Source organism: Symphalangus syndactylus, chromosome 12, assembly GCF_028878055.3.
Source record: "Symphalangus syndactylus isolate Jambi chromosome 12, NHGRI_mSymSyn1-v2.1_pri, whole genome shotgun sequence".
NCBI classification, from domain to species: domain Eukaryota; kingdom Metazoa; phylum Chordata; class Mammalia; order Primates; family Hylobatidae; genus Symphalangus; species Symphalangus syndactylus.
Genome location: NC_072441.2, coordinates 138,250,060 through 138,274,435, shown reverse-complemented (window position 1 = coordinate 138,274,435; position 24,376 = coordinate 138,250,060). Strand labels below are relative to the sequence as shown.

Sequence of the window (24,376 nt, the reverse complement as noted above, 5' to 3'; positions counted from 1 at the left end):
AAGCTGGAGAGTAATAAAAATGATGAAGTGTTGTAAGTGGTTAAACACTTAAATAATTTAAAATCTGGATGTATTATTCTGTGATAAAAGATGTCAAAAATGAGAATTCTTTAGGAGCTGTTTCTAGGATTTGCAAGGGTAATTTTCACAGCGTATATGCCTTATTCACTGACCTTAGGACCTAACTCCTGTGTTAAGATGTGACTCTACTGTACTTGTCTTTTACAGTTTTCTGGGTCTGACTCTGGGAGGACATACAAGATTTAGAATCAGACCTTGATTTGTTTCTGGCACTCACTAGTTTTGTGACCTTGGACAAGTTACCTAAACTGTGTGCCTTATTTTCATTTCTTTAAACTAAAGAGTCAAACAATTGTTTTCATAGGATTACTGTGAGAATTAAATGTCAGTGTTCAGTAGATCTAATAATAAGTGATAGCTATAGTCATGGTTATTGTACTACCCATTCTAGCCTGGACCAGAAGAAAAGTTACTAGTGGTTCCATAGGCAAGGGTCCACGATCTGTTTCTTCCTTGACTTGCTACTTCCAAGACCTAGAACTAATTTAATTTAGAGCCATTGCCTTGGGAGAAGCTAGCATTGTCCAAGAATGTGGGTATCCCACTTGCTAAATAGTTGCTTGAGTAGTATACACAGGCCTGTTTACTGGGATGCACAATTGTTCTGGAGCTTTTGGGCTGCATAAATCTCCCTTATTCTATGGACCAGTCCTACTGTGCTCATCAGCAGGGAATTGCTACTTCCAGAGTCTTCTGTGTGGTTTGCAACACCAAAAATTTGTTATATGGCGTTGAATTCTCACTTTGGGGGAACTGTTGTGTCTTTTAGAACGTTTATGATGATTTAGTCTTAGAAATAAGATTAAATCCTATCACTTGCACTTCTTGCCACCCTGTAGAGCTTGTCACTCAGATATGCTTAATGCCACTATCTCTCAAGTAATCTAGGAACTTCTGACCTATTAAACATTCTGCAGTTTAGAAAAACTCTTTTTTAGTATTAACACTGGGTGGCTTGCTTCAGAATATTTCCTACATGTTGGGGCTTATCCCATGCTGGGTTTTTCTTGTGGTCAGAATTTTATATACTATAGTACTTTTTTTTTTTTTTTTTTTTGAGACAGAGTCTCGCTCTGTTGCCCAGGCTGGAGTGCAGTGGTGCAATCTCAGCTCACTACAACCTCCACCTCCCAGGTTCAAGCGATTCTCCTGCTTCAGCCTCCTGAGTAGCTGGGATTACAAGTGTGCACCACCACACCCAGCTAATTTTTGTATTTTTAGTAGAGACGGGGTTTTCACCATGTTGGTCTGACTGGTCTCGAACTCCTGACCTCATGATCTACCTGCCTTGGGCAGATATAGGCATGAGCCACTATGCCTGGCCTATATACTATAGTTCTTTGAATGACTCCTTTCAATAGTTGTGCTTTGCCATTGGCTCTGATTCAGTTTTCTTTTTCTTTTCTTTTCCTTCTTTTTTTTTTTTTTTTAGGATTGCAGAGCAGTTGCTGGGGTGATTGACCTAGGCACAGTGGAGATATTTCCCATCTTCAAAGCCATGCAAAAGGGCCTCCTTGACCAAGACACAGGCCTGGTGCTTCTGGAATCTCAGGTTATCATGTCTGGCCTCATTGCACCTGAGACCGGTGAAAACCTCTCTTTGGAGGAGGGCATAGCCAGAAACCTCATTAATCCCCAGATGTACCAGCAGCTCCGGGAGCTACAGGATGCCCTGGCCTTAATAAGCAGGCTTACTGAGAGCAGAGGCCCTCTTTCTGTGGTGGAAGCAATTGAAAAGAGAATAATCAGTGAGAGAGTTGGACTGAAAATCTTAGAAGCTCACCTGGCAACTGGAGGTTTCAGTCTTTCCCCTAGTGAGAACTGCGTTAACCTGGAAGAGGCTTTTCATCAAGGCCTCATTTCTGCATGGCTTCATTCAGTATTAGAGTCTTATCTTAGAACATCCAAGAATTTGATAGACCCTAACACAGCTGAGAAAATTGGTTTGCTGGATCTGATGCAGCGATGTATTGTCCACCAGGAATCAGGATTCAAATTGCTGCCTGTCAAACAACTGGCAGGGGGGATGGTGAGCTTGAAATCAGGCCGGAAGGTTAGCATTTTCCGTGCAGTTCAGGAAGGGCTAATAGATAGGCAGGTCACTGTCCGGTTGCTGGAAGCTCAGCTTTTTGCTGGTGGCGTAGTAGATCCAAGAACAGGACACAGACTTACAGTGGAAGAGGCTGTAAGACATAATTTGATTGACCAAGATATGGCCTGTGCTATCCTCATAAGGCAGCTTCAGACAGGAGGCATCATAGACACTGTCACGGGGCAAAGGCTAACAATAGATGAAGCAGTGAGCAATGATCTAGTAGCTGCTAAGATCGCCCTTGTGATTCTGGAGTCCCTCTGGTCATTCATGGGGTTGCTGTGGCCTGAATCTGGAGAGATCCTCCCAATTACAGATGCCCTAGAACAAGGTATTGTGTCTACTGAACTAGCACATAAAATCCTTAGTAACCGACAGCATATTAAGGCTCTGTTTCTACCAGCAACCACAAAGATTTTGTCCTGGAAGAAAGCAATAGAAAGTGGTATCCTGGATAGAGATCTTGCCAATAACTTAAAATCGATTTGTATACCTGATGTGATGCCCCACATGCAACTAGCAGACTCTGCAGAACAAAATATTAATCCTGGAGCAGCAGTTCTACCATGCAGCAAGAGCCAACCTAAGGCCATAGCAAGCCAGAGTGAGAATCTGTTGTTCCAGCTGATGACTCACAGCTATATTAATGTGCGAAATGGACAGAGGCTGCTTCTGTTAGATAAAGAGCTGATGGATACACTAACATCCAGAGATGAGTATCAAACAAGTCCTCCAAAAGTGGTTGAAATTGGGCATCAAAGGCAAGAAACTCCTGAGGGATTGCAAGAATCAGCTAACGTGAAAATCTCAGGAACTTTCAGCGATGGGTGGACTGTGAGGCTGCCTGAGTTCCAGTTTTCTTCTCAGAACAAAGAATATCCCGATCAGGAAGATTGCACTACAGAAAAAGGCAAAAAGACCACTGTAGAAACAGAAGATTCTTCTGTAGAGAACCCTGAACAGGATCTGTTTGTAGAACAAAAAGAGAGAAATCCAAATGTTGACACTTTGAAGGTAATAAATAAAGTCAAATTAGAGGTACAAAGGCAGTTGATAGGTACCCAAAGGGAAGACCAAACAGCAGTGTCTATCAGAGAAAATGCCAGCAGGGGACACCTCCTGACTGTACCTCCTGCGGAGGCGGAAGGTGTGCCGTTGGTGGTTGACAAAGATCTTTTGTCTGTTGAAACACCAAAGAAAGAACATCAACCTCTAAGAAACACTTCCTTTACATGTCAGAATGAACAAGCACACACTCTTGAGACTGAATATATTCATGATGAAACTGGAGGATCTCACATAAAACCCCAAAGCAAAAAGTCACAAGTTCAGTTAAAGAAAACTCTAGGTATAAAGTTAGAACTAAAGTCTGAAACTGATGGGAATGTTCATCCTCTGGACAAAAAGGAAATGTTAAAGAAAACATTTTTGGCTAAGGATGACCATAAAGAAAGTCAAGAAGCACAGAACATCGCAGGTGGTAGTATGATGATGTTAGAAAAGACCGATGAGGAAGATAATGGTAGGGAAACTTTTCTGTCATGCAGTCATCCATCAGAATTGCTTGAAGAAACTACCTTAAATGTATTATCTGCACAGTTACTAGATGGTGGTATCTTTCATGAACAAACAGGTCAAAAGCTCTTACTAAATGAAGCAATATCCCGAGGCATCGTGCCAAGTCACACTGCCGTGAAGCTTATGGAGAAGCTGAACATGTTTCAGGGGTTCTTTGACTCTCAGACATGTGAGTCTTTGACAACTGAAGAAGTCATTAATGAAGGTCTGATGGATGAGAAATTATTACATAATGTCCTCATGGCAGACAAAGCTATAAGTGGTATCTTAGACCCCCGTACCCACACACTATGCTCTGTAAAGGATGCAGTTACAGTTGGACTTCTTGACAAGGAAACAGCCACCAAAATTTTAGAGAGGCAGGTGGTGACTGGTGGAATTATTGATCTGAAACGAGGCAAAAAAGTTTCAGTAACTTTGGCCTCAACTCTTGGCTTGGTGGACGTTGCTGACCAGCCAGAGCTTATAAATCTGGAAAAAGCTTCCAAAGGTAGAGATGCTGAAAAAACAGTTAGGGAGAGATTAATTAGTTTACAAATGGAAACTACAGGACTTATAGACCCTGATAGTAAAGCCCCTTTAACAGTTGTGCAGTCCATTGACAGAGGTCTTTTGGAGAGAGAGGAGGCCGTTCGTTTGTTGACTAAGCAAGTGGTAGATGGAGGTATCATTCACCATATATCTGGGATGAGACTGTCTGTTGATAATGCCTTCAGACATGGCTTAATTGGTGAAGATTTAGCGGAGAAACTCAAAAGAGTTGAGAACTTAAACATCCATCAGATTTTTAATCCTGAAACAAAGGAAAATGTTTCCCTCCCTAAAGCCATAAAATTAGATCTTATTACCCCAGACCTGAAAAGAGAAATCCAGGAGGTTCAGGCCTTTACTGGAAACTTTGTAGATCTCATTTCTGGTCAGAGATTGACCTTGGCAGAAGCTAAAAAAGAAGGACTGTTAACTAATGAAGCAGTATTGTCTCCAGGAATGATGCATGGCATTGTAGATCCCGAGAACTGCAGAATTGTCCCCTACTCAGAATTAGTCAAGAAATGTAAGATTGATATTGAATCTGGACAGAGATATCTAGAAGTAATTCCCTTCTCAGACATTAAAGATGGGGTGAGCGACAAAGTGCTTACATTGTCTCAAGCAATTCAGCTTGGAAAAGTAGACTTTGCATCTACGCTGAAGGTTCTGGAAGCCCAGGCAAATACTGGTGGAATCATAGATACTGCTACTGGAAAAAGACTGACATTGGCATCAGCTTTGGAAGAGAAACTGGTGGATGAAAACATGGTCAGAATTATTGCATCTCATCAGGTGTTAAATGGAGGAATTGTTGACATATTTAGTGATCAGAGAGTGACTTTAGCAGAAGCTATTGAGAAAAGACTGATCAGCCCTGAACTGGCAAATATGATCCAAATAGATAGTTCAGAGTTCAGCAATCACAGGGCTCAGATTGAAAAGCAAGAAGGGATTGAAGTGTGTGCATTACAAAATGAATTTCTAAGAAAGGATATGTTAATTGCTTATAATCAGACTGCTGAAATGAGTTGTAATAAAGTAGAAGAGAGTGAGAGATTACTTCAAGTTGAAAATCAGTCTGCACAAGAAAAGGTTAAAGTGAGAGTTTCTGATGCGGAGCAGGCAAAAAAGAGCAGGGAAATTTCCTTAAAGGAATTTGGGTGCAAGGATCAACATGAGCCAAGAATATCTCCAGATGCTAAAGAATTTATCAGTATCATAAATCCTCATAATCTTAAAGGTAAATCCTTGGGCCAAGTGTCATTGACACACCCTTACTCTGAAGTTTGTGCTTTTAAACTCAAAGAAGTGGCTAGAAATAACATGGGAAATGATACAAATGAAGAGCAGGAAAAAGCAGTGACAAAAATAGAAATTATTTCTCATACGAAGCAGTCTACCTCATGTCTAGATTCTGAAGAAATAAGAGAAAATCAAGGGGAAGTGATTTTGGAAGTACAAGAAACATATTGTGAAACATCAGGCAAATTGCCGAGTGAGCAGGTTTTGCAGCAACCAATGAATGCTGGGGTGAAAAGTAAGAGAGAGAAGAGGGAGGTGATTGTAGAAGAAAGTATAAGAACATGCAAACCAGCATTTCTTTCTGAAGAAAAGTTATATCAGGAAACTGCCATTAGAGATGAGCATGACTCCCATATAAAGAGCCAACCTAGAGAAATGACCTCAAGTGAAAAAGGGAAAGAAGCTGATACAGAAATGGGATTTTCTGTTACTTTTAAAATTGAAGAGTCCTCTTCCCAAATGGTACCTCAAGGAATTTCTGTAAAACATCTAGATGCTTTAACACTCTTCAGCTCTAAACAGGCCAATGAAGGAAAAGTAAACAATTTAAGTCTCTGCTTGACGTTAAAACCAGAAGAAAACTTAACTCAAGAAATTGCGTGTGGGGCCCAGAGTGAACCATTCCCTTGTATGACCCCAAGACCTGAAGGATTGCACTACCAGGAATCAGATGGAAAAGCTCAAGTGACAGGCCCATCCCAAATTTCCAAAGCAGACAAGTCTTTCCAAGGAACCACCAGACGGGAGACCAACTATCATCAAGAGTCCTGTGTTACTTCGAAAACTAAGGAAACCAAACATCTAATTTCCTCATCTAATGAATGTAAAGAAAAGTCATACCAAGAAGTATCTTTTGACCCAGCAAGAGGTCTTAAATTGGAAGAAATCACAGTTTCTAGACCAGATTCAAAAGAAGTCGATTATCTAGAATTCTCAGACAGAAAAGACCTTCATCATCAGGGCAGCAAAAGTGATGATAAACTTTGTGGAACTCTCAACTCTGAAATAGCAACACAGGAAATAACTGGAGAGAAATTTCTAGAAATGGCAAACCCTAATGTTACAGGTCTAGAAGCAGGATCCATTGAGGACATAGTGACTCAGAGAGGTTCCACAGTCTTGGGATCCTTTCTTCCAGAGAAACTATTCAAAGGAGTGTCTCAAAAAGAGAATACAGGGCAACAGAATGCCATCATTAGTCCTACTGTTCTAGAGACCAGTGAAGAAAAGACAGTGTCCCTAACAGTATGCTCTGCAGTGAAGACAGAGAAGACACCACAGGAAAAGCTCAGAGAAAGCCCTGGCAGTGAACAAACTCCCTTCATGACTGCACCTGGAGGAAAGGGAAATGGAGGTGTAAACCCAGAGCCCTTCAGAGCAACTCAGGTAAGTGGTGTGCTTTTTTTTTTTTTTCCCCTAAAGATACAGTTAGTTTAATGCTAAAATTCTTAACTGGGTACAGAGTTTGCATATGTATAATTGTATGCCTATATACATTTTAAGGCACTAGATGATTCTCTAAGATATAACTTAGTTTATCATCATCTGTTTACAGCAAAGTTGTTGGAAAATTAGGCATTGGCTCTGAATGTCTTTCTGAAATCTGCAAGGGTTTTAAATAGAAACAAGCTAATAGAAATACTAGGATGATGCTACCTGAAATCAGAATAGCTTTTGGAAATTTTGGTAAAATGGTGCTTGTAGATTGATAGCTCTGAGCTTCTGCTCTCTGAGGAAATTGGTAAAATCACCTTTGTCTATTGATTTGAAATGACTTAAACAAAATGTTTTATTTTATCCCACTCTGTGTGCAGTAAAAATTGCTTCTATTTGTCTAACAAAAACCCCTGCCTGCTTCTAAAGCTGACTTACAGGAGAATGTCAGAACTGAGTCAGCTTTCTTTTTGGCTCCACAGAATGTATTTACCCGGCAACTCTGCTTAGAACATGATGAAAAGCTAGTATCCTATCTGTCTCTGTTACGGAACATTGAAATGAGGACCAAACAGATTCAACCTTTGGAGCTAAACCTGAAAGAACTACAGGATCTGCTGTGTCAGGCCAAGGTAGGTTCCCAGAGACTTCCACCACAGACACCAGCTTCAAGATAGCTGCCTCCATCTTCCTTGAAGGTTTCAAGACTTACTAGGACCTGCTTGCACTCTATTCTAGGATAAACAATCTCAGACCCTTGTCAGATAATTATGGGATGGGCTACATTTGGATAGACTGGATAAGATTTATAAAGGATAAACTTGAACAGACCTCGGATTTGGCTATGAATGTAATTACTACCAATTGTTTTTTTTTTTTTTTTCTTTTTTTTTGAGATAGAGTCTTGCTCTGTTGCCCAGGCTGGAGTGCAGTAGCGTGATCTCGGCTCACTGCAACCTCCGCCTCCTGGGTTCAAGCAATTCCCCTGCCTCAGCCTCCCGAGTAGCTGGGACTACAGGCACCCGCCGCCATGCCCGGCTAATTTTTCTTGTTTGTTTGTTTGTTGTTTGAGGTGGAGTCTCACTCTGTCACCCAGGATGGAGTGCAGTGGCGCGATCTCGGCTCACCACAAGCTCTGCCTCCTGGGTTTCCGCCATTCTCCTGCCTCAGCCTCTCCGAGTAGCTGGGACTACAGGCGCCTGCCACCACGCCCGGCTAATTTTTTGTATTTTTAGTAGAGACGGGGTTTCACCGTGTTAGCCAGGATGGTCTCAATCTCCTGACCTCATGATCCGCTCACCTCGGCCTCCCAAAGTGCTAGGATTACAGGTGTGAGCCACCACTTCCGGCCCTACCAATTGTTATCTGCGTGGTTTTGGATTGATTTAGGTAAGTTCAAAGGCAGAGTGATTGGTTAGGAAACTATTGCAGTAATTCAAGCAAGAAATGTTGGAGGCTTAAAACAGTCGATTAGATATGTAAGTTAATCTCTCTTACTTCCTAAAACTATACTAAGACATCAGGGAAAAGGTTTTTTGGGTTTTTTTTTTTTAGCGCATAAATTCATAAAGAAAAGAGCAAGAGAGGAGAAAACAGCAGTAAAATTTTAGAAGTTAGAAAGCAGCTGGATGAGGCGGTAACTACCTTAGCAAGCTAGAGTAAACCAGATCCTCAACTTAAAGTGGAGGAAGCTAAGGAACAACCTGATTTACACTACAGAACTCCCCAAAGCCTCAAAAATTGGGAGCACCAGAAAGAGATGAAAATGGATATGCAAACAGGCTTGTAATTGGTTTAAAGTCTGTTTAAGAAGCAATTAGGGCCGGGCGCAGTGGCTCACGCTTGTAATCCCAGCACTTTGGGAGGCCGAGGCGGGCGGATCACGAGGTCAGGAGATCGAGACCACGGTGAAACCCCGTCTCTACTAAAAATACAAAAAATTAGCCGGGCGTGGTGGCAGGCGCCTGTAGTCCCAGCTACTCGGAGAGGCTGAGGCAGGAGAATGGCGTGAACCTGGGAGGCGGAGCTTGCAGTGAGCCGAGATTGCGCCACTGCACTCCAGCCTGGGCAACAGAGCAAGACCCTGTCTCAAAAAAAAAAAAAAAAAAAAAAAAGAAGCAATTAGACCTTTAGATTTTCAACTTACTTCAGATAGCCTGGCAACTGCTCATGCTGTGCTCTAACAGAAGACTGGATATTCATCCTCTGAGGAAAGTAATTCAAAGTGTCTCTTGGCTAGGGAGAGCAGCCATTTATTGAAGGTAAATATTCCATATAGAAATCAGTAGGATTAACTGAAAGTTCACATACTAACTGAATTTTGAGCTATATCCTTGCTCCCGCTATGGTTTGACCAGCCCAAGGGGGAAGACCTAATGGTACTGATATAAGTGGTTTCCCAACTATATGGCCCAGCTCCATCACTCTCAGTGAAGACTACAGCCAGCAGAGTTTGTAGTCAGCTTTTTAGAGCATTACACTCTACTTCAGCATCCAGAAAGCTTCTGATACAAAAGGAGAGGCTAAAACAAAGAAAAAGAAACTTGGACAAAATACAGACTATTTAGGAAGAAAAACATACTGAGGGCCAGTCACAGTGGCTCACGCCTATAATCCCAGCACTTTGGTAGGCCAAGGCAAGAGGATTGCTTGAGCCCAGGAGTTTGAGACCATCCTGGGCAACACAGTAAGAAATTAGCCAAGCCTGGTGGTGTACACTCTAGTCCTAGCCACTCAGGAAGCTGAGGCAGGAGGATTTGCCTGAGCCCAGAAGTTTGAGGTTGTATTGAGCTATGAATGCATCACTGCACTCCAGTCTGGGAGATGGAGTGAGACCGTCTTAAAAAAAAGAAAGAAAAATATATTCAAAAGCACTACCATTTAAAGGACCAACAAAGAAACAACAACAACAAAAATAGATTGAAAAAGTCTAACTGGAGATCTCTGAAGAACACCTGGAAACACTCGTCTCACAGAAACCAGAGGAGGAGGAGTCAGCCCTAGTAACTGCCACAGGGAGATTGAGTACAATGAGGACTAAAGGGGAGATTCAGCTCCCGAAAGTTACTGGTGACTTTGAACAGTTTCAGTGGAGTGATGGGATATAAACTAACTTGCTGCTGGAAGAAATGGAAGGTTGGAAAGTGGAGACAATTGATATAGATCCTTCTTTCCAGAAGTCTTAGGTACAGGCAAGGAATGAGGTAGGACACTACTCGAAGGAGATAGATTGAAAGGATTGTTTTGAATGGGTTTTGGACTGAGGAGAAAGAACTAATTAAAAAGGAGAACTTGAAGTTAGAAGAGAGAGGAAGTGGTAACTGATAGAACCAGTCCCCTAAAAACATAGAAAGACAGCCTTGAGAGGGAGGAAGAGTGGCTATTTCACTGAAATTGGAGGTTAAGAGTTGTCATAGGATTAGAGTCACAATGAAGACAGATTGTAGTGGTTTACTGGTTCTCTCAATATCTAGTGTGTGGCCTTGGGTAGGGTAGCTGAACCGGGGCTGAGGATGATGCCCCAAAGAACAAGTGGGGCAAGAACCCCATCAAGTTCTTCCACAGCTTATTTCTGGCTAATCTGTTGAGGACCAGAATATTACAGACTAGATGAGTGGAAAAGCTGGTTGGGGATAGCTTTGTGTTCTTTGGTTCCATGACCCTGGAATTTAGAGTGGAAGAGTCATCCGTTGGGTTTATTTTGTAGCACATTAATTCTGCACAGCTGCTCCTTGGGGAGAGGCATATTGACACTCTCAGAGAGGCAGCAAGTTACAGTGGAGGGAGCACACTGCACTGAGTGAGAAAACCTGACTCCAAGTCCTGGCTGTACTGCTTACCAGCTGGGTGACCTTGGACACCGTTCACGTTTTTTTTTAAGCAATGAAGCATCTCTTCTGTAAATCCAGAACAGTAACATCTACCTTGCCTACCTCATGAATTAGTGATTGCAAGAACCAAGTAAACTAATGAACGTACATAAAAACATTTTCTAAGCCCTAAAGTGTGTGTAGACATGGGGTGAGAGAGAAATGTGTTCACAGCTGATTCCTAGAGGGTTTCTAGTCTTGCTTTTATAGGTAACTCCACTTTATTCCCTCAGGTATTAGACAGGGAGTTAAAGGATCTGACCACCTTGGTCAGTCAGGAGTTGGAGTGTGTGAATCAGATTATCATCAGCCAGCCTCAAGAAGTTCCTGCTCAACTGTTGAAGGCTCTAGAGAAAGATGCCAAGAATCTTCAGAAGTCTCTGAGCTCTGTGAGTGACACTTGGAATTCCAAGCTACTCCACTTCCAGAATGCTGTGGAAATAGAAAAGGTAGCATTTTGCTTTTATTCATAAAGGCTCACAAAGCCTGGGTGGCTGGGAGATTTTCATAATGTGATTTTCCATTTATTTCTTAGACTAAAGTATTAAATCAGCACACACAGCTAGAAGGCAGACTTCAAGATCTGAGAGCCTGGGTTGGCAATACCAATCTTATTCTGAACAGCAAGGGATCTAATAGTGAAACAGATGTTGACAGCCTGAACCGCTGTCTCCAACAATATGAGGTAAACTCAAGCACGTTTTCTTTGTCCTTTGAGTTTGATCAATTTTATTTTCCTGCTAGGCAAACTAGTATCCATATTTATCTTTTTTTTTTTTTGAGACGGAGTCTTGCTGTGTCGCCCAAGCTGGAGTGCAGTGGCACAATCCCAGCTCACCACAACCTCCGCCTCCCGGGTTCAAGCAATTCTCCTGCCTCAGCCTCCTGAGTAGCTGGGACTATAGGCGCCTACCTCCATGCCCGGCTCATTTTTGTATTTTTAGTAGAGACGGGGTTTCACCATGTTGGCCAGGCTGGTCTCGAACTCCTGACCTCAGGTGATCCGCCCACCTTGGCCTCCCAAAGTGCTGGGATTACAGGCATGAGCCACCGCACCCGGCCATTTATCTTTCTTAGAAAGTCTGATTTTCCATTTTATAAATAAAGTCAGCTATGTTTAGGTTTATAATTATCATATCCCTGGCCGGGCATGGCAGCTCACACCTGTAATACCAGCCCTTTGGGAGGCTGAGACGGGCGGATCACCTGAGGTCAGGAGTTCAAGACCAGTCTGGCCAACATGGTGAAACCCCGTCTGTATCAAAAATACAAAAAAATTAGCCGGGCAGTGTGGCAGGCAGCCGTAATCCCAGCTACTTGGGAGCCTGAGGCAGGAGAATCGCTTGAACCCGGGAAGCAGAGGTTGCAGTGAGCCAAGACCGTGCCATTGCACTCCAGCTTGGGCAACAAGAATGAAACTCCGTCTTAAAAAAAAAAAAAAAAAAATCATATCCCTGGAGCTTCAGTGATAATGATCATTTCTCCTTTCAGCTATTCTCTGAGAGACCGTCTACTGAATGACCTGTTATTATCAATCTCATCCTCTCTTTATAAATGAGCATCTAGGATCCGTCCTTTGTTTCTTTTTTGACCAAGATCCAATCCTATATGCACACACACATACCAGTTTCAGGAGATTTTTTGTTGTTGTTTCAGGGGAACATGTGCAGGTTTGTTATATAGGTAAACTGCATGTCATGAGTTGATGTACAGATAATTTTATCACCTGGGTAATAAGTATAGTACCCAATAGGTATTTTTTCTGATCCTGTCTCTGCTCCCACCCCCTCACCCTCAAGTAGGCCCCAGTATCTGTTGTTCCCCTCCTAGTATCCATGTGTTCTTGTTTAGCTTCCACTTCTAAGTGAGAACATGCCATATTTGGCTTTCTGTTCCTGTGTTAGCTTGCTTAGGATAATGGCCTCCAGCTCCATCCATATTGCTTTAAAGGACATGATCTCATTCTTTCTTATGGCTGGATAGTATTCCATAAAATGTGATGTCCACGTTTTCTTTATCCATTGTACCATTGATGGGCATTTAGGTTGATTCCATATCTTTGTACTGAACATACACACACGTGTCTTTTATGATAGAATGATTTACATTCCTTTGGGTATATACCCAATAATGGGATTGCTAGGTCAAGTGGTAATTCTAAGTTGCTGTGAAATCGCTGCAGTGCTTTCCACCATGACTGAACTCAGGAGAATTTTTGATTGGTTATTTACTGCATGGGTTGGCAAACTTTTTTTTGTTTTGTTTTTTGAGACGGAGTCTCGCTCTGTCACCCAGGCTGGAGTGCAGTAGTGCGATCTCAGCTCACTGCAACCTCCATTCCCCTGCCTCAGCCTCCCAAGTAGCTGGGATTACAGGCACACACCACCATGCCAGGCTAAATTTTTTGTATTTTTAGTAGAGAGGGGTTTCACCATGTTGCCTAGAGTGGTCTCGAACTCCTGACCTCAGGCAATCCACCCACCTTGGCCTCCCAAATTGCTGGGATTACAGATGTGAGCCACCGTGTCTGGCCAGCAAACTTTTTTTTTTTTTTTTTTTTTTTTTTTGAGGTGGAGTCTTTCTCTGTCCTCCAGGCTGGAGTGCAGTGGCACGATCTTGGCTCACCGCAACCTCCACCTCCTGGGTTCAAGCCATGCTCCTGCCTCAGCCTCCCGAGTAGCTGGGACTACAGGCGCCCACCAACACACCCGGCTAATTTTTTGTATTTTTAGTAGAGACGGGGTTTCACCGTGTTAGCCAGGATGGTCTCGATCTCCTGACCTTGTGATCCGCCCGCCTCGGCCTCCCAAAGTGCTGGGATTACAGGCTTGAGCCACCGCGCCCGGCCAAACTTTTTAAATAAAGGGCCAGATAATAAATATTATAGGCTTTATGAACCATATGCAAAAGACCTATTTCTGTTGCAATCACTCAAAATTAAAGCAGCCGTAGATAGTACATAAACAAATGGCTATGGCTATGTTCCAATAAAACTTTATTTACAAAAACACGTGACAGGCCAGATTTTGCTTGGGGGCCGTAGTTTGTTGATCCCCCTGACCTAGAGAGTTGCTTTTCTTCTTCTTAAGCCCCAGATTAATTGATTCATTTTATTAGTCAATGAGAGAAAAGTTAAGACCATGAGATACATGTGAGCTAGAGAGTTTTCTCCCCAATATTGTTCTCTTTTTTTGTTCTATTTAAGATTATATCAGGTATTACAGTGGTTTATCAACCCTCTGCTATAGAGAGATATCCCTCTCCTTCAACTTTTTAGAATGTCAGAACAGAACTAGAAATGTCCCCTCCTTCTGTTCTATCTTCTCCCTCTTCCCCAATCTTAAGAGAAGCAGACATAAAAGTTTGTCCATGATCAACCTTATACACAATCTCATCCCTCTTTATCATGCAAGAGTTGACCTGCCTCCTCTTTTTATACCCTTTATCCAAAGATATCACTGAGGGAGAGAGTTTCAAACTTTATTCAGGCTTTATCTGTTTGCTAAGATATTACAAAGAAGGAAGCATGAAAAAAATTACCATGACATAATATGAGATATAAAAACATAGAGACATAGAGCATTTCATGCATTGATGCCCTCCCCTAGTTATAACATATGAATCCTCTTGTAGCAGAGAACACCAGTCTGAGCCTTGTTTTTCCAGTGATAGTTTCCTAAATTATTATGTTCACAGAGGAAGGAAGCTTTGTCTTGTTAACAGCGGCAAATCCATGTGAGTCTGCAACAGCTCGGTTCTTGCCTCCTCAGGGGAAAGAATTTGACCAAGGGGGCATAAGGCAGGGGGAGAGACTGAGGCAAGTTTTAGAGCAGGAGTGAAAGTTTATTTAAAAGTTTTAGGGCTGGGTGCGGTGGCTCACACCTGTAATCCCAACACTTTGGGAGGCCGAGGTGGGCAGATCACCTGAGGTCAGGAGTTCGAGACCAGCCTGACCAACAAGAAGAAACCCCGTCTCTACTAAAAATACAAAATTAGCCAGGTGTGGTGGCACATGCCTGTAATCTCAGCTACTTGGGAGGCTGAGGCAGGAGAATCGCTTGAACCCAGGAGGCAAAGGTTGTGGTGAGCCGAGGTTGCGCCATTGCACTCCAGCCTGGGCAACAAGAGGGAAACTCCATCTCAAAAAAAAAAAAAAAAAAGTTTTAGGGCCAGGCGTGGTGGCTCATGGCTATAAATCCCAACACTTTGGGAGGCTGAGGCAGGAGGATCACCTGAAGTTCAGGAGTTCAAGAGCAGCCTGGCCAACATGGTGAAACCCCGTCTCTACTAAAAAATATACATGAAATTAGCTGGGCATGGTGGCAGGCACCTGTAATCCCAGTTACTTGGGAGGCTGAGGCAGGAGAATCACTTGAACCCAGGAGGTGGAGATTGCAATGAGCTGAGATCATGCCACTGGACTCCAGCCTGGGTGACAGAGTGCAACTCTATCTCAAAAAAAAAAAAAAATTTAGAGCAGGAATGAAAGGAAGTAAAGTACACTTGGAAGAGGGCCAAACGGGCAACTTGAGAGATCCAAGTGTGCTGTCTGTCTTTGACTTAGGGTTTTATATGTTGGCATGCTTCCAGGGGTTACATTTCTCCTCTCCTGATTCTTCCCTTGGGGTGGGCTGTCTGCATGTGCAGTGACCTGCTAGCCCTTGGGAGGGGTCGCATGTGCAGTGTGTTTACTAAAGTTGTATACGTGCTCACGTGAGGCATTTTTCCCTTACCAGTCGAGCATTCTTAGAGGAAGTTCATATACCAGTTTAAACTCAGCCACTTTACCTCTTAGTGCGCATGCTTGAGCCCACTCGCCCAGCTCCTGAGATCTTACCGGGAAGCTGCTAATCACCAGCTTTAGGTGTTTTCTATCTATTGAGAGCCTGCCTTTCTCTGTTGCTGGCTGCAACCAATTATTATTTTAGAGAGAGGGTTGAACAACCACCTGACCATCACCTGATGGTCACCTGACATTCTTGGAGGTGACCATCAGGTGATGTGGAGGTGGGCAGGGCCTCTCATGCCCTGCTTATGTCTGCCTAACTACCTACTGTAACATTATGATAAATATTCAAGAAGCCGTTTCTGCCTGTTCTGCAGGATTGACTACTCTCAATTGATCTACTCTCAGTTTCAAAGTGATGGAGATCCAGTATAACATAATTGATAATCACTAAATGTGGGAAGATTACTTGCTTTTAATAGTCTGAAAACAGAAGATTTTAGTGTTTGGACAGTTTTTACTACTTTAAGGAAAAAATATAACTATAACAAGAAAGTCTGAGTGTAATCTTTCAGTTTTAAAAATAGTATAAACAGCATAATTTACTCAGAAAATCAAAATTTAGGCTGGGCGTGGTGGCTCATGCCTGTAATCCCAGCACTTTGGGAGGCTACGTGGAAGGATCACTTAAGCCCGGGAGTTCGAGACCAGCCTGGGCAATGTAGTGAGACACCATGTCTACAGATAACTTAAAAAATTAGCTGGGCATGGTGGTGTGCATGTGTGGTCCCAGCTACTTGGAAGGCTGCGGTGAGAGGACTGCTTGAACCCAGGAGGTCCAGGCTGCAGTGAGCTTTGTATGCATCACTGCACTCCAGCCTGGGTGACAGAGCAAGATCTTGTCTCAAAAAACAAAAATTTTAGCGAATCACAAACAAATTATATATTTTCTCAGTACTGGCCTACCAGTAAGTCATTGCTGGACAGATACAAATAGATATTTGAACCTAAGAAAGTACAATTAGGTACATCTCAGATCAGAAATTCATGTTATACTTTCCAAAACTTTTTTTAAAAATTGATGGCCGGGTGCGTGGCTCACGCCTGTAATCTCAGCACTTTGGGAGGTCAAGGAGGGCAGATCACCTGAGGCCAGGAGTTCGAGACAAGTCTGGTCAACATGGCAAAACCCTGTCTCTACTAAAAATACAAAAAATTAGCCGGGCGTTGTGGTGAGCACCTGTAGGCCCAGCTACTCAGGAGGTAGAGGCACAATAATTGCTTGAACCAGTGAGACAGAGGTTGCGATGAGCCGAGATTGTACCACTGCACTCCAGCCTGGGCAACAGAGCAAGACTCTGTTTCAAAAAAAAAAAAAAAAAAAAAGGCCACCACGGTGGCTCATGCCTGTAATCCCAACATTTTGGGAGGCCAAGGTGGGCAGATCACGAGGTCAGGAGATCGAGACCATCATGCTAACACAGTGAAACCCCATCTGTACTAAAAGTACAAAAAATTAGCCGGGCGTGGTGACAGGCGCCTGTAGTCCCAGCTACTCGGGAGACTGAGGCAGGAGAATAGCATGAACCTGGGAGGCAGAACTTGCAGTGAGCCAAGATCGCGCCACTGTACTCCAGCCTGGGTGACAGAGTGAAACTCCGTATCAAAAAAATAATAATAATAATAATCACAGATATTTTGGATTAACAATAGTATAATTATGCTAGCGTAAATAATTGAGCTGCTTACTGCATTTGGAAATCAAGGTAGGTCCAGTAAAGGAAACTTAATTCTAATTTATGAGGAGTTTGGAGAGACCAAAAGTGAGAGAGACATTTTTTTTCTTTTTGAGACGGAGTCTCGCTCTGTCGCCCAGGCTGGAGTGCAGTGGCGCAATCTCGGCTCACTGCAACCTCTGCCTCCCGGGTTCACGCAATTCTTCTGCCTCAGCCTCCCAAGTAGCTGGGACTATAGGCGCCCGCCACTACGCCTGGCTAATTTTTTGTGTTTTTAGTAGAGATGGGGTTTCACCGTGTTAGCCAGGATGGTCTCAATCTCCTGACCTTGTGATCCGCCCACCTCGGCCTCCCAAAGTGCTGGGATTACAGGCATGAGCCACCGCGCCGGCCGAGAGAGACTTTAATTCTAGTTTGGCCCTAGAATCATTAGTGCCAGTTATGAAAATACAGGAAATTAGCCTCTCTGATTCTGTTGGTTTTCTTCATGGACTGAGAAATGGAAGTATCATGGTTTTGTTTTTTGTTTCCTTTTTCCATTTACCTTAGGATTTGAAACAGCCCATGGCTGAGAGGAAAACTCAGCTGGATGCTCTTGCTTTTGATGTTCAGTTCTTTATCTCGGAACATGCCCAGGACTTGTCCCCTCAGCAGAATCGACAGATGCTGAGGCTTCTGAATGAACTGCAGAGGTCCTTCCAGGACATTTTGGAACAGACTGCAGCTCAGGTGGATGCCTTGCAGGGCCATCTTCAACAAATGGAGCAGGAAGCCCTGGTGAAGGTCAGACTGAACCAGCAGCTGGGCTCAGTTTGTCTTTGGGGATGTCCTCTGTCATTGGGTTTTCTGGCCAGACTCTGTGTGTCATGATTGCAGGAGCCTGGGTTTACCAGTTTTGAAATTTCATGTCATGCAAGCCAGCATGGTTCTAGTCCAGGAGGCACCTGTTCTGGCTGTTGTTCTTGCCATGTCTTTGGTTTTATGTATGTGTGAGAGAATGTATGTGTTGACATGTGTATACATATGCAAGTGTTTTCTTTTAGTGAGACTTTTCCTTCACTGTATCTCATTGTCTCTGACTTTCAAATGAAAATCATGTATCTAGTCCTTTCCCTACTTTACTTTCTCCTTTAGCATTGTTTTGAGGGCTCATAAGAACATCTAGATACTCTGTGCTCTTGAGGAGAAGGGTTCTGAAATCAGTTTCATTCTATTTAATCTATTTCAAATGATTTACAGTAAGGTTCCTTGACAATCCTTTCCTGACAAGGAAATTTTTATTAGAATTGTATTAATTTTTGCATCTTTAAGAATTAATATTATTTTCTTGCACGTTTCCTCACACTATAGTGCCCAGTGCTTATTCGCTTATTCAATCATGGAAAACAGTATGTAGAAGCAGGGATAATACTAAAACAAACAAACAACCCAAAAACTAACCGTCCTACCATCTTCCATCACAACTCTCTTCTTGCAAAGCTCAACTCAACATAATTACATTAATAATAACATCAAAACCTTAGAATACCCAGAATGATGTTCATGCCATTTCTGCTATTTGAATAGTAAGTTGGCATATAGCAAGATGATACTAGAATTGTCATTATCACCATAAAATTTGTCTCAAGGGCTCCTTTATTAAATATTGTGCAAAAATTTGAGCTTTTGAGTCAGACTTTAAGGGAATTAGGGTAGTTGGTGCCATATGTCCCCTATTACTGTCTCATTTTTTCAACTATATTGGAATTAAGGTATACTGATGGAAAGCTTTAGGTTACCTTTGAAAACTGAGCATGTGCAATGCTCTCATTCAGGAGTTTATATAGCATGATATAACCTTTGGATAATTAATGAAGTAAAATTCATCTGAGCCACATTAAGACAAGACCCAGCCCAGATTCAGGGTAGACTCTGAGCTGCAGCAGGTGATAGAACTGCATGTGAACATTCTCCCTGAGCATGTAATTAATTCCACAATGCTTATTAACTTTGTTATTGTCAGAAATGCTCTGCTTTTCTCAATATTTGCCTTGAATGTGTGTGTATGTCTCTGTGTTAACTTGTTTGCTTTGCTTTTTTCAGATTCAGTCTGCACCCATCCTAACCCATGAAGATCCTGTTTTACAGCTGAAGAGCTCTTAGGAGTTCTCTTCCAGAGCCCTTCTGTTTGTCCTAAAGAGGGGGAGAGAGGGCCAATTTGGGCACCTGTTTGTAAGTGCAGGTGACTAAAGCACCATCAGAAGGTAGAAACTGGTGGAAAATGGTTTTAGAAGGATGGTCAGGAGAACACATCATGCTCAATTGCTCAGTCAGGTGCTTCAATGTCATACAACTGAGATAAAATCTAGAGAAGGGATCAGGCACAGAAACATATTCCCTCTCTCTCCTTGGGCCTGGCCTGTTCCTTTGATATTAGTGTAGACACCTAAAGGACTGAGCCAGTTCCTATTCTTGGGCACTTTCCTTCTCAAAATAGCCAAATCTAGCCCTTCATGCCTGGCGTGTAATCATTTTATTTAATGAGTCTCTGGATTGATGAGACATTTGATTTATAAAGTCAGCTCAATTATTAAGAAGCTCGATTAGCTTATGAATTATCCAGGTCTTTGATTTTTCTTTCTACTCCAATTCTTCTACTTTTGCATATTATGTAGCAAATCTCTGGTTCTAGTGGAGGGATTGATCAGAACCACTAAATTATTATCATCACCATTATCATGTGTGGATTTCAAGCATCTGGGCTCTTTCTTCTCCATTTCCAAAGATAATAACAGCAGTCTGGTGAAGGAGCTCTCAAACCAAAACCTGAACTAGAAGCATTCTCATAATTATCCTGATTATCCAATCCATAGACCCAGATCAATGGACTGTCCAAATGAGGGGAGCTTTCCGAATATGACTTCTGTGTCTTTTCCTATTCTAGTCTCCCACCAACTTTTCCATCCTTGAGATATAACCTTCCTGTTTTACATTTCAGGGAGTTTCTTGTATTTGTAAAATGTGAATTAGGAAATGTCTCAATCCCTTTGCATTTTAATTAGACCCTGCAGAAACAACAAAATACCTGTCACCAGCAACTGGAGGATCTTTGCAGTTGGGTAGGACAGGCAGAAAGAGCACTGGCAGGCCACCAAGGCAGAACCACCCGGCAGGATCTCTCTGCTTTGCAGAAGAACCAAAGTGACTTGAAGGTCAGTGTGAATCCATCAGTTTTGACACAAAGTCTCGCTCTATCGCTCAGGCTGGAGTACAGTGGCGTTATCTTGGCTCACTGCAGCTTTGACCTCCTGGGCTCAGGCAATCCTCCCACCTCAGCCTCCCCAGGAGCTGGGACAAAGTCACGAGCCACCATGTCTTAATTTTTTAATTTTTTTGTAGAGATGGGGTATCACTATGTTGCCAAAGCTGGTCTCTAACTCTGGGCTCAAGCAATCCTCCTGCCATGGCCTTAGCCTCTCAAAGTGTTAGGATAACAGGCTTGAGCCACCATGCCTGGTGATTTTTTCATTCCTTCGACAAATATTTAGTGCTCAAGGGTTAGCAATAATGGTAAACAGACATCATCCCTGGCCTTGTGAAGCACACAGTCTAGCAGGGCATACAGAAATTATACAGGTTATTATAAAAATGAACATAAAATTATTAACGGTTATATCTGTGAAGGAAAACTAATATGAGAACATATAGCAGGGAGACCCAATCTAGTCTAGGATTTCAGAAAAGATTATCTTGAAGAAGTGTCACCTAAACTTGAGAAATGAAAGATATGTACGGGTTAATGCATGAAGAGGTAGGAGGAGGAAGAGAACATACCAGGCAGAGGCTTATATATTAGTCTTGAGGTGGGTATGGTATTGAGCACAACATATTCAAGAACTGAAAGGAAGCTAGTTCAACTGGACTGCAAAGAACAAGAGGAAAATCAGGGAAAGTTGAAGTTGGAGGGGTAAGTGGGACCTTTATCACACTGGACCCCGTAGGCCACATTAAGGATAAGGAGTGATACCCAAGAGAGTATAAGGGCCCATCAGGCCTCGACTCTGCTAAGATCATGTTGTCGACAATTCTTTATGGAACGAATGATCTCTTTGAGAATAATGCATTGCAAAATGAAAAATCTCTCATGCTAATGTTTATGGACAACCTCCTTTTTTGGCTTCACTAAATATTTGCTTAGAAAACAAAATCAAATTTCTTTGCATTGATTTAAGCCTAAACCTGAAGCAAATTGTAGTCAGGGACTATGTACAGGGCTATATGTCATCCTAGCCGTTCCATTTTTATACCATTAGAGGACTTAGAAGCACTAAAGTTGAAGGCTCTGCCATTCCTATTTTCTTGTGTTAAGGATTTACAGGATGACATTCAGAATCATGCCACCTCATTTGCCACTGTTGTCAAGGACATTGAGGGGTTCATGGAAGAGAATCAGACCAAGCTGAGCCTACGTGAGTTGACAGCTCTTCGGGAAAAGCTTCATCAGGCTAAGGAGCAATATGAGGCGCTCCAGGAACAGACACGGGTGGCCCAGAAGGAACTGGAGGAAGCAGTGACCTCCGCCTTACAGCAGGAAACTGAAAAGGTAATAGACTGCTATGACACTTGATATTTTTCAAAAAAGAAAATTTTGGTACCAACACAAATAAAAGACAGGGGAAAACAGGCTCATAGCACTCACAGAATCATGAGGAAGGGCTACTTCAGGAGCTAGTCTGGTTTTTGTTTTTTGAGATGGAATCTGTCACCCAGGCTGGAGTGCAGTGGCATGATCTCGGCTTACTGCAACCTCTGCCTGCCAGGTTCAAGTGATTCTCCTGCCTCAGCCTCAGCCTCCCAAGTAGCTGGGATTACAGGTGCCCGTCACCACGCCTAGCTAATTTTTGTATTTTTAGTAGAGATGGGGTTTCACCAGGTTGGCCAGGCTGGCTAGTCTGTATTTTTATAAGAATCTTTATTTTTACAAGAAATGTCCAGGAGGAGTTTAAGTCAGGACAGTTGGTAAAAAGTACATATTCCTATTCCTCCCCCAACCCCCAAACATCTTGCTATCTGTATACTCAGTCCTCTGACTAATTGAAAAATATCAGAAAGAACTTAGTGAGGAAGAGTATTATTATGGGGAGGAAAAAAGCAAATGGCTTTTTTTTTTTTTTTTTTTTTTTTTTTGAGACACAGTTTTGCTCTGTTGCTAAGACTGGAGTACAGTGGTACAATCTCAGCTCACTGCAACCTCCACCTCCTGGGTTTGAGTCATTCTCGTCTCTCAGCCTCCTGAGTAGCTGGGACTACAGACGCATGCCACCACACCCGGCTAATTTTTGTATTTTTTAGTAGAGATGGGGTTTCACCATGTTGACCAGGCTGATCTCAAACTCCTGACCTCAAGTGATCCTCCTGTCTCGGCCTTCCAAAGTGCTGGGATTACAGGTGTGAGTCACCGTGCCTGGCCAAATGACATATTTTAATATGAGTGTAGACTGGTGATCTAAGAGTACTAGGGAAAAATATCTATGAAGTCTTAGTGAGCCAAAAGCTGTCCCCGAGCTTCCTCTATAGTTACGATGGGAATTGTGGCACTGGGATAAACCAAAGAGAAGCCAAAGTCTCAAATGACCTTCTGCACCCCACTCAGCACTGGCGGATTGAATTTGAATCCTTTGTTTAGCCTTGGATGCTGACACTAATGAGGAAAGTAGAGAACGTGGAAAAGAAAAATAAATTACCTGAAGATGAATTTTGAAATAGATGAATATATAACTTGGCATAACCTATTTATTAAAATACATGTAGAGTCAGTAAATAGAATTTCAGAGGCAAGTTGAAGAATTAAATGTTTCCCTATAGCCTCAGGTGAGAGAAAAAATTTAAAAAGAGCTAAATGTTCTGTTTAGTTGAGGAAAGGTGTGCTATTTCTTACCCTACCAAGCCAGTCCGGCACTTCTGTGTACCTCGAAAGATTCTGTGAAGCATTGCTGGGTTGGCAGGACTAAATGACCTCTTAATAAAATATTTCTGAATCCTAGGATTTGTTTTGTTTTGAGACAGAGTATTGCCATGTCACCTAAGCTGGAGTGCAGTGGCACGATCTTGGCTTACTGCAACCTCTACCTCCCAGGTTCAAACGATACGCGTGTCTCAGCCTCCTGAGTAGCTGGGTCTACAGGCATGTGCCACCACACCCAGATAATTTTTTGTATTTTTCATAGAGATGGGGTTTCACCACACTGACCAGGCTGATCTCAAACTCCTGATCCTCAAGTGAGCCACTGTGTCCTGCCTCTTTTTTTTTTTTTTTAAAGCAGTAAGATATAATGAAATGTGGAGATATTTTTAATAATTTTTCAAAAGATTTTAAAAGATGTGAATTCTCTTTTGTATGTGCAAAGACTGTTTATACCCAGTCTTAGAATTAGCATAAAATTCTCTCCTCCCCTTTACCCCATTACTTAACCTGTGGTTGTATGATTGAGTATGTAAAGCCTTCTCACTAGACTATCTCTTTGGCTTTCAGAGTAAAGCAGCAAAGGAACTGGCAGAGAACAAGAAGAAGATCGATGCTCTCCTGAATTGGGTAACTTCAGTAGGATCATCTGGTGGACAGCTGCTGACCAGCCTTCCAGGAATGGAGCAGCTCTCGGGAGCTAGCTTGAAGAAAGGAGCCTTGGACACCACTGATGGTTATATGGGGGTGAATCAAGCCCCAGAGAAACTGGACAAGCAATGTGAGATGATGAAGGTAAGGGTGTTAGCTTATCCTCACTATGCTAGAGAAATCTCTCCTGCCCTGAGCAAGTAACCACAATCACCTTGCCCCTAAATCCAGTGAGCACCTCTCAGTTTGTATCTTCTTTGATGTCTCAGCAGCTTTGACACTGTTGGCCACTCCTCTTGAAATACTTTCTCCCTTGGTTTCCATAATACTACTCTGCCCTGACCATCTTTCTTACTTTCCTCTGGCCAGTTTTCAAATACTGATGTTTCCAGGTGTATCCTAGGCCCTCTTTTTATCTTTCAGAACATACTTTCC

The 24,376-nt window shown here is 42.6% G+C and overlaps 1 protein-coding gene across 25 annotated transcripts in view; it reads left to right on the top strand.

Annotated features, from left to right (window-relative positions):
- MACF1 (microtubule actin crosslinking factor 1) overlaps positions 1-24,376 on the top strand; it is a 408,649-nt gene that overhangs the window by 248,217 nt on the left and 136,056 nt on the right. For 21 of the 25 annotated variants that reach the window (XM_055255176.2, XM_055255175.2, XM_055255173.2 and 18 more), the window contains 8 exons: positions 1,514-6,970; positions 7,501-7,650; positions 11,121-11,336; positions 11,423-11,572; positions 17,899-18,132; positions 20,391-20,540; positions 21,698-21,931; positions 23,861-24,085. In XM_055255176.2, the coding sequence (XP_055111151.1) occupies positions 1,514-6,970; positions 7,501-7,650; positions 11,121-11,336; positions 11,423-11,572; positions 17,899-18,132; positions 20,391-20,540; positions 21,698-21,931; positions 23,861-24,085 (6,816 nt within the window). The remainder of the gene's footprint in view (positions 1-1,513; positions 6,971-7,500; positions 7,651-11,120; positions 11,337-11,422; positions 11,573-17,898; positions 18,133-20,390; positions 20,541-21,697; positions 21,932-23,860; positions 24,086-24,376) is intronic. The other 4 variants (XM_055255184.2, XM_063627777.1, XM_063627776.1 and 1 more) reach the window with 1 other exon arrangement.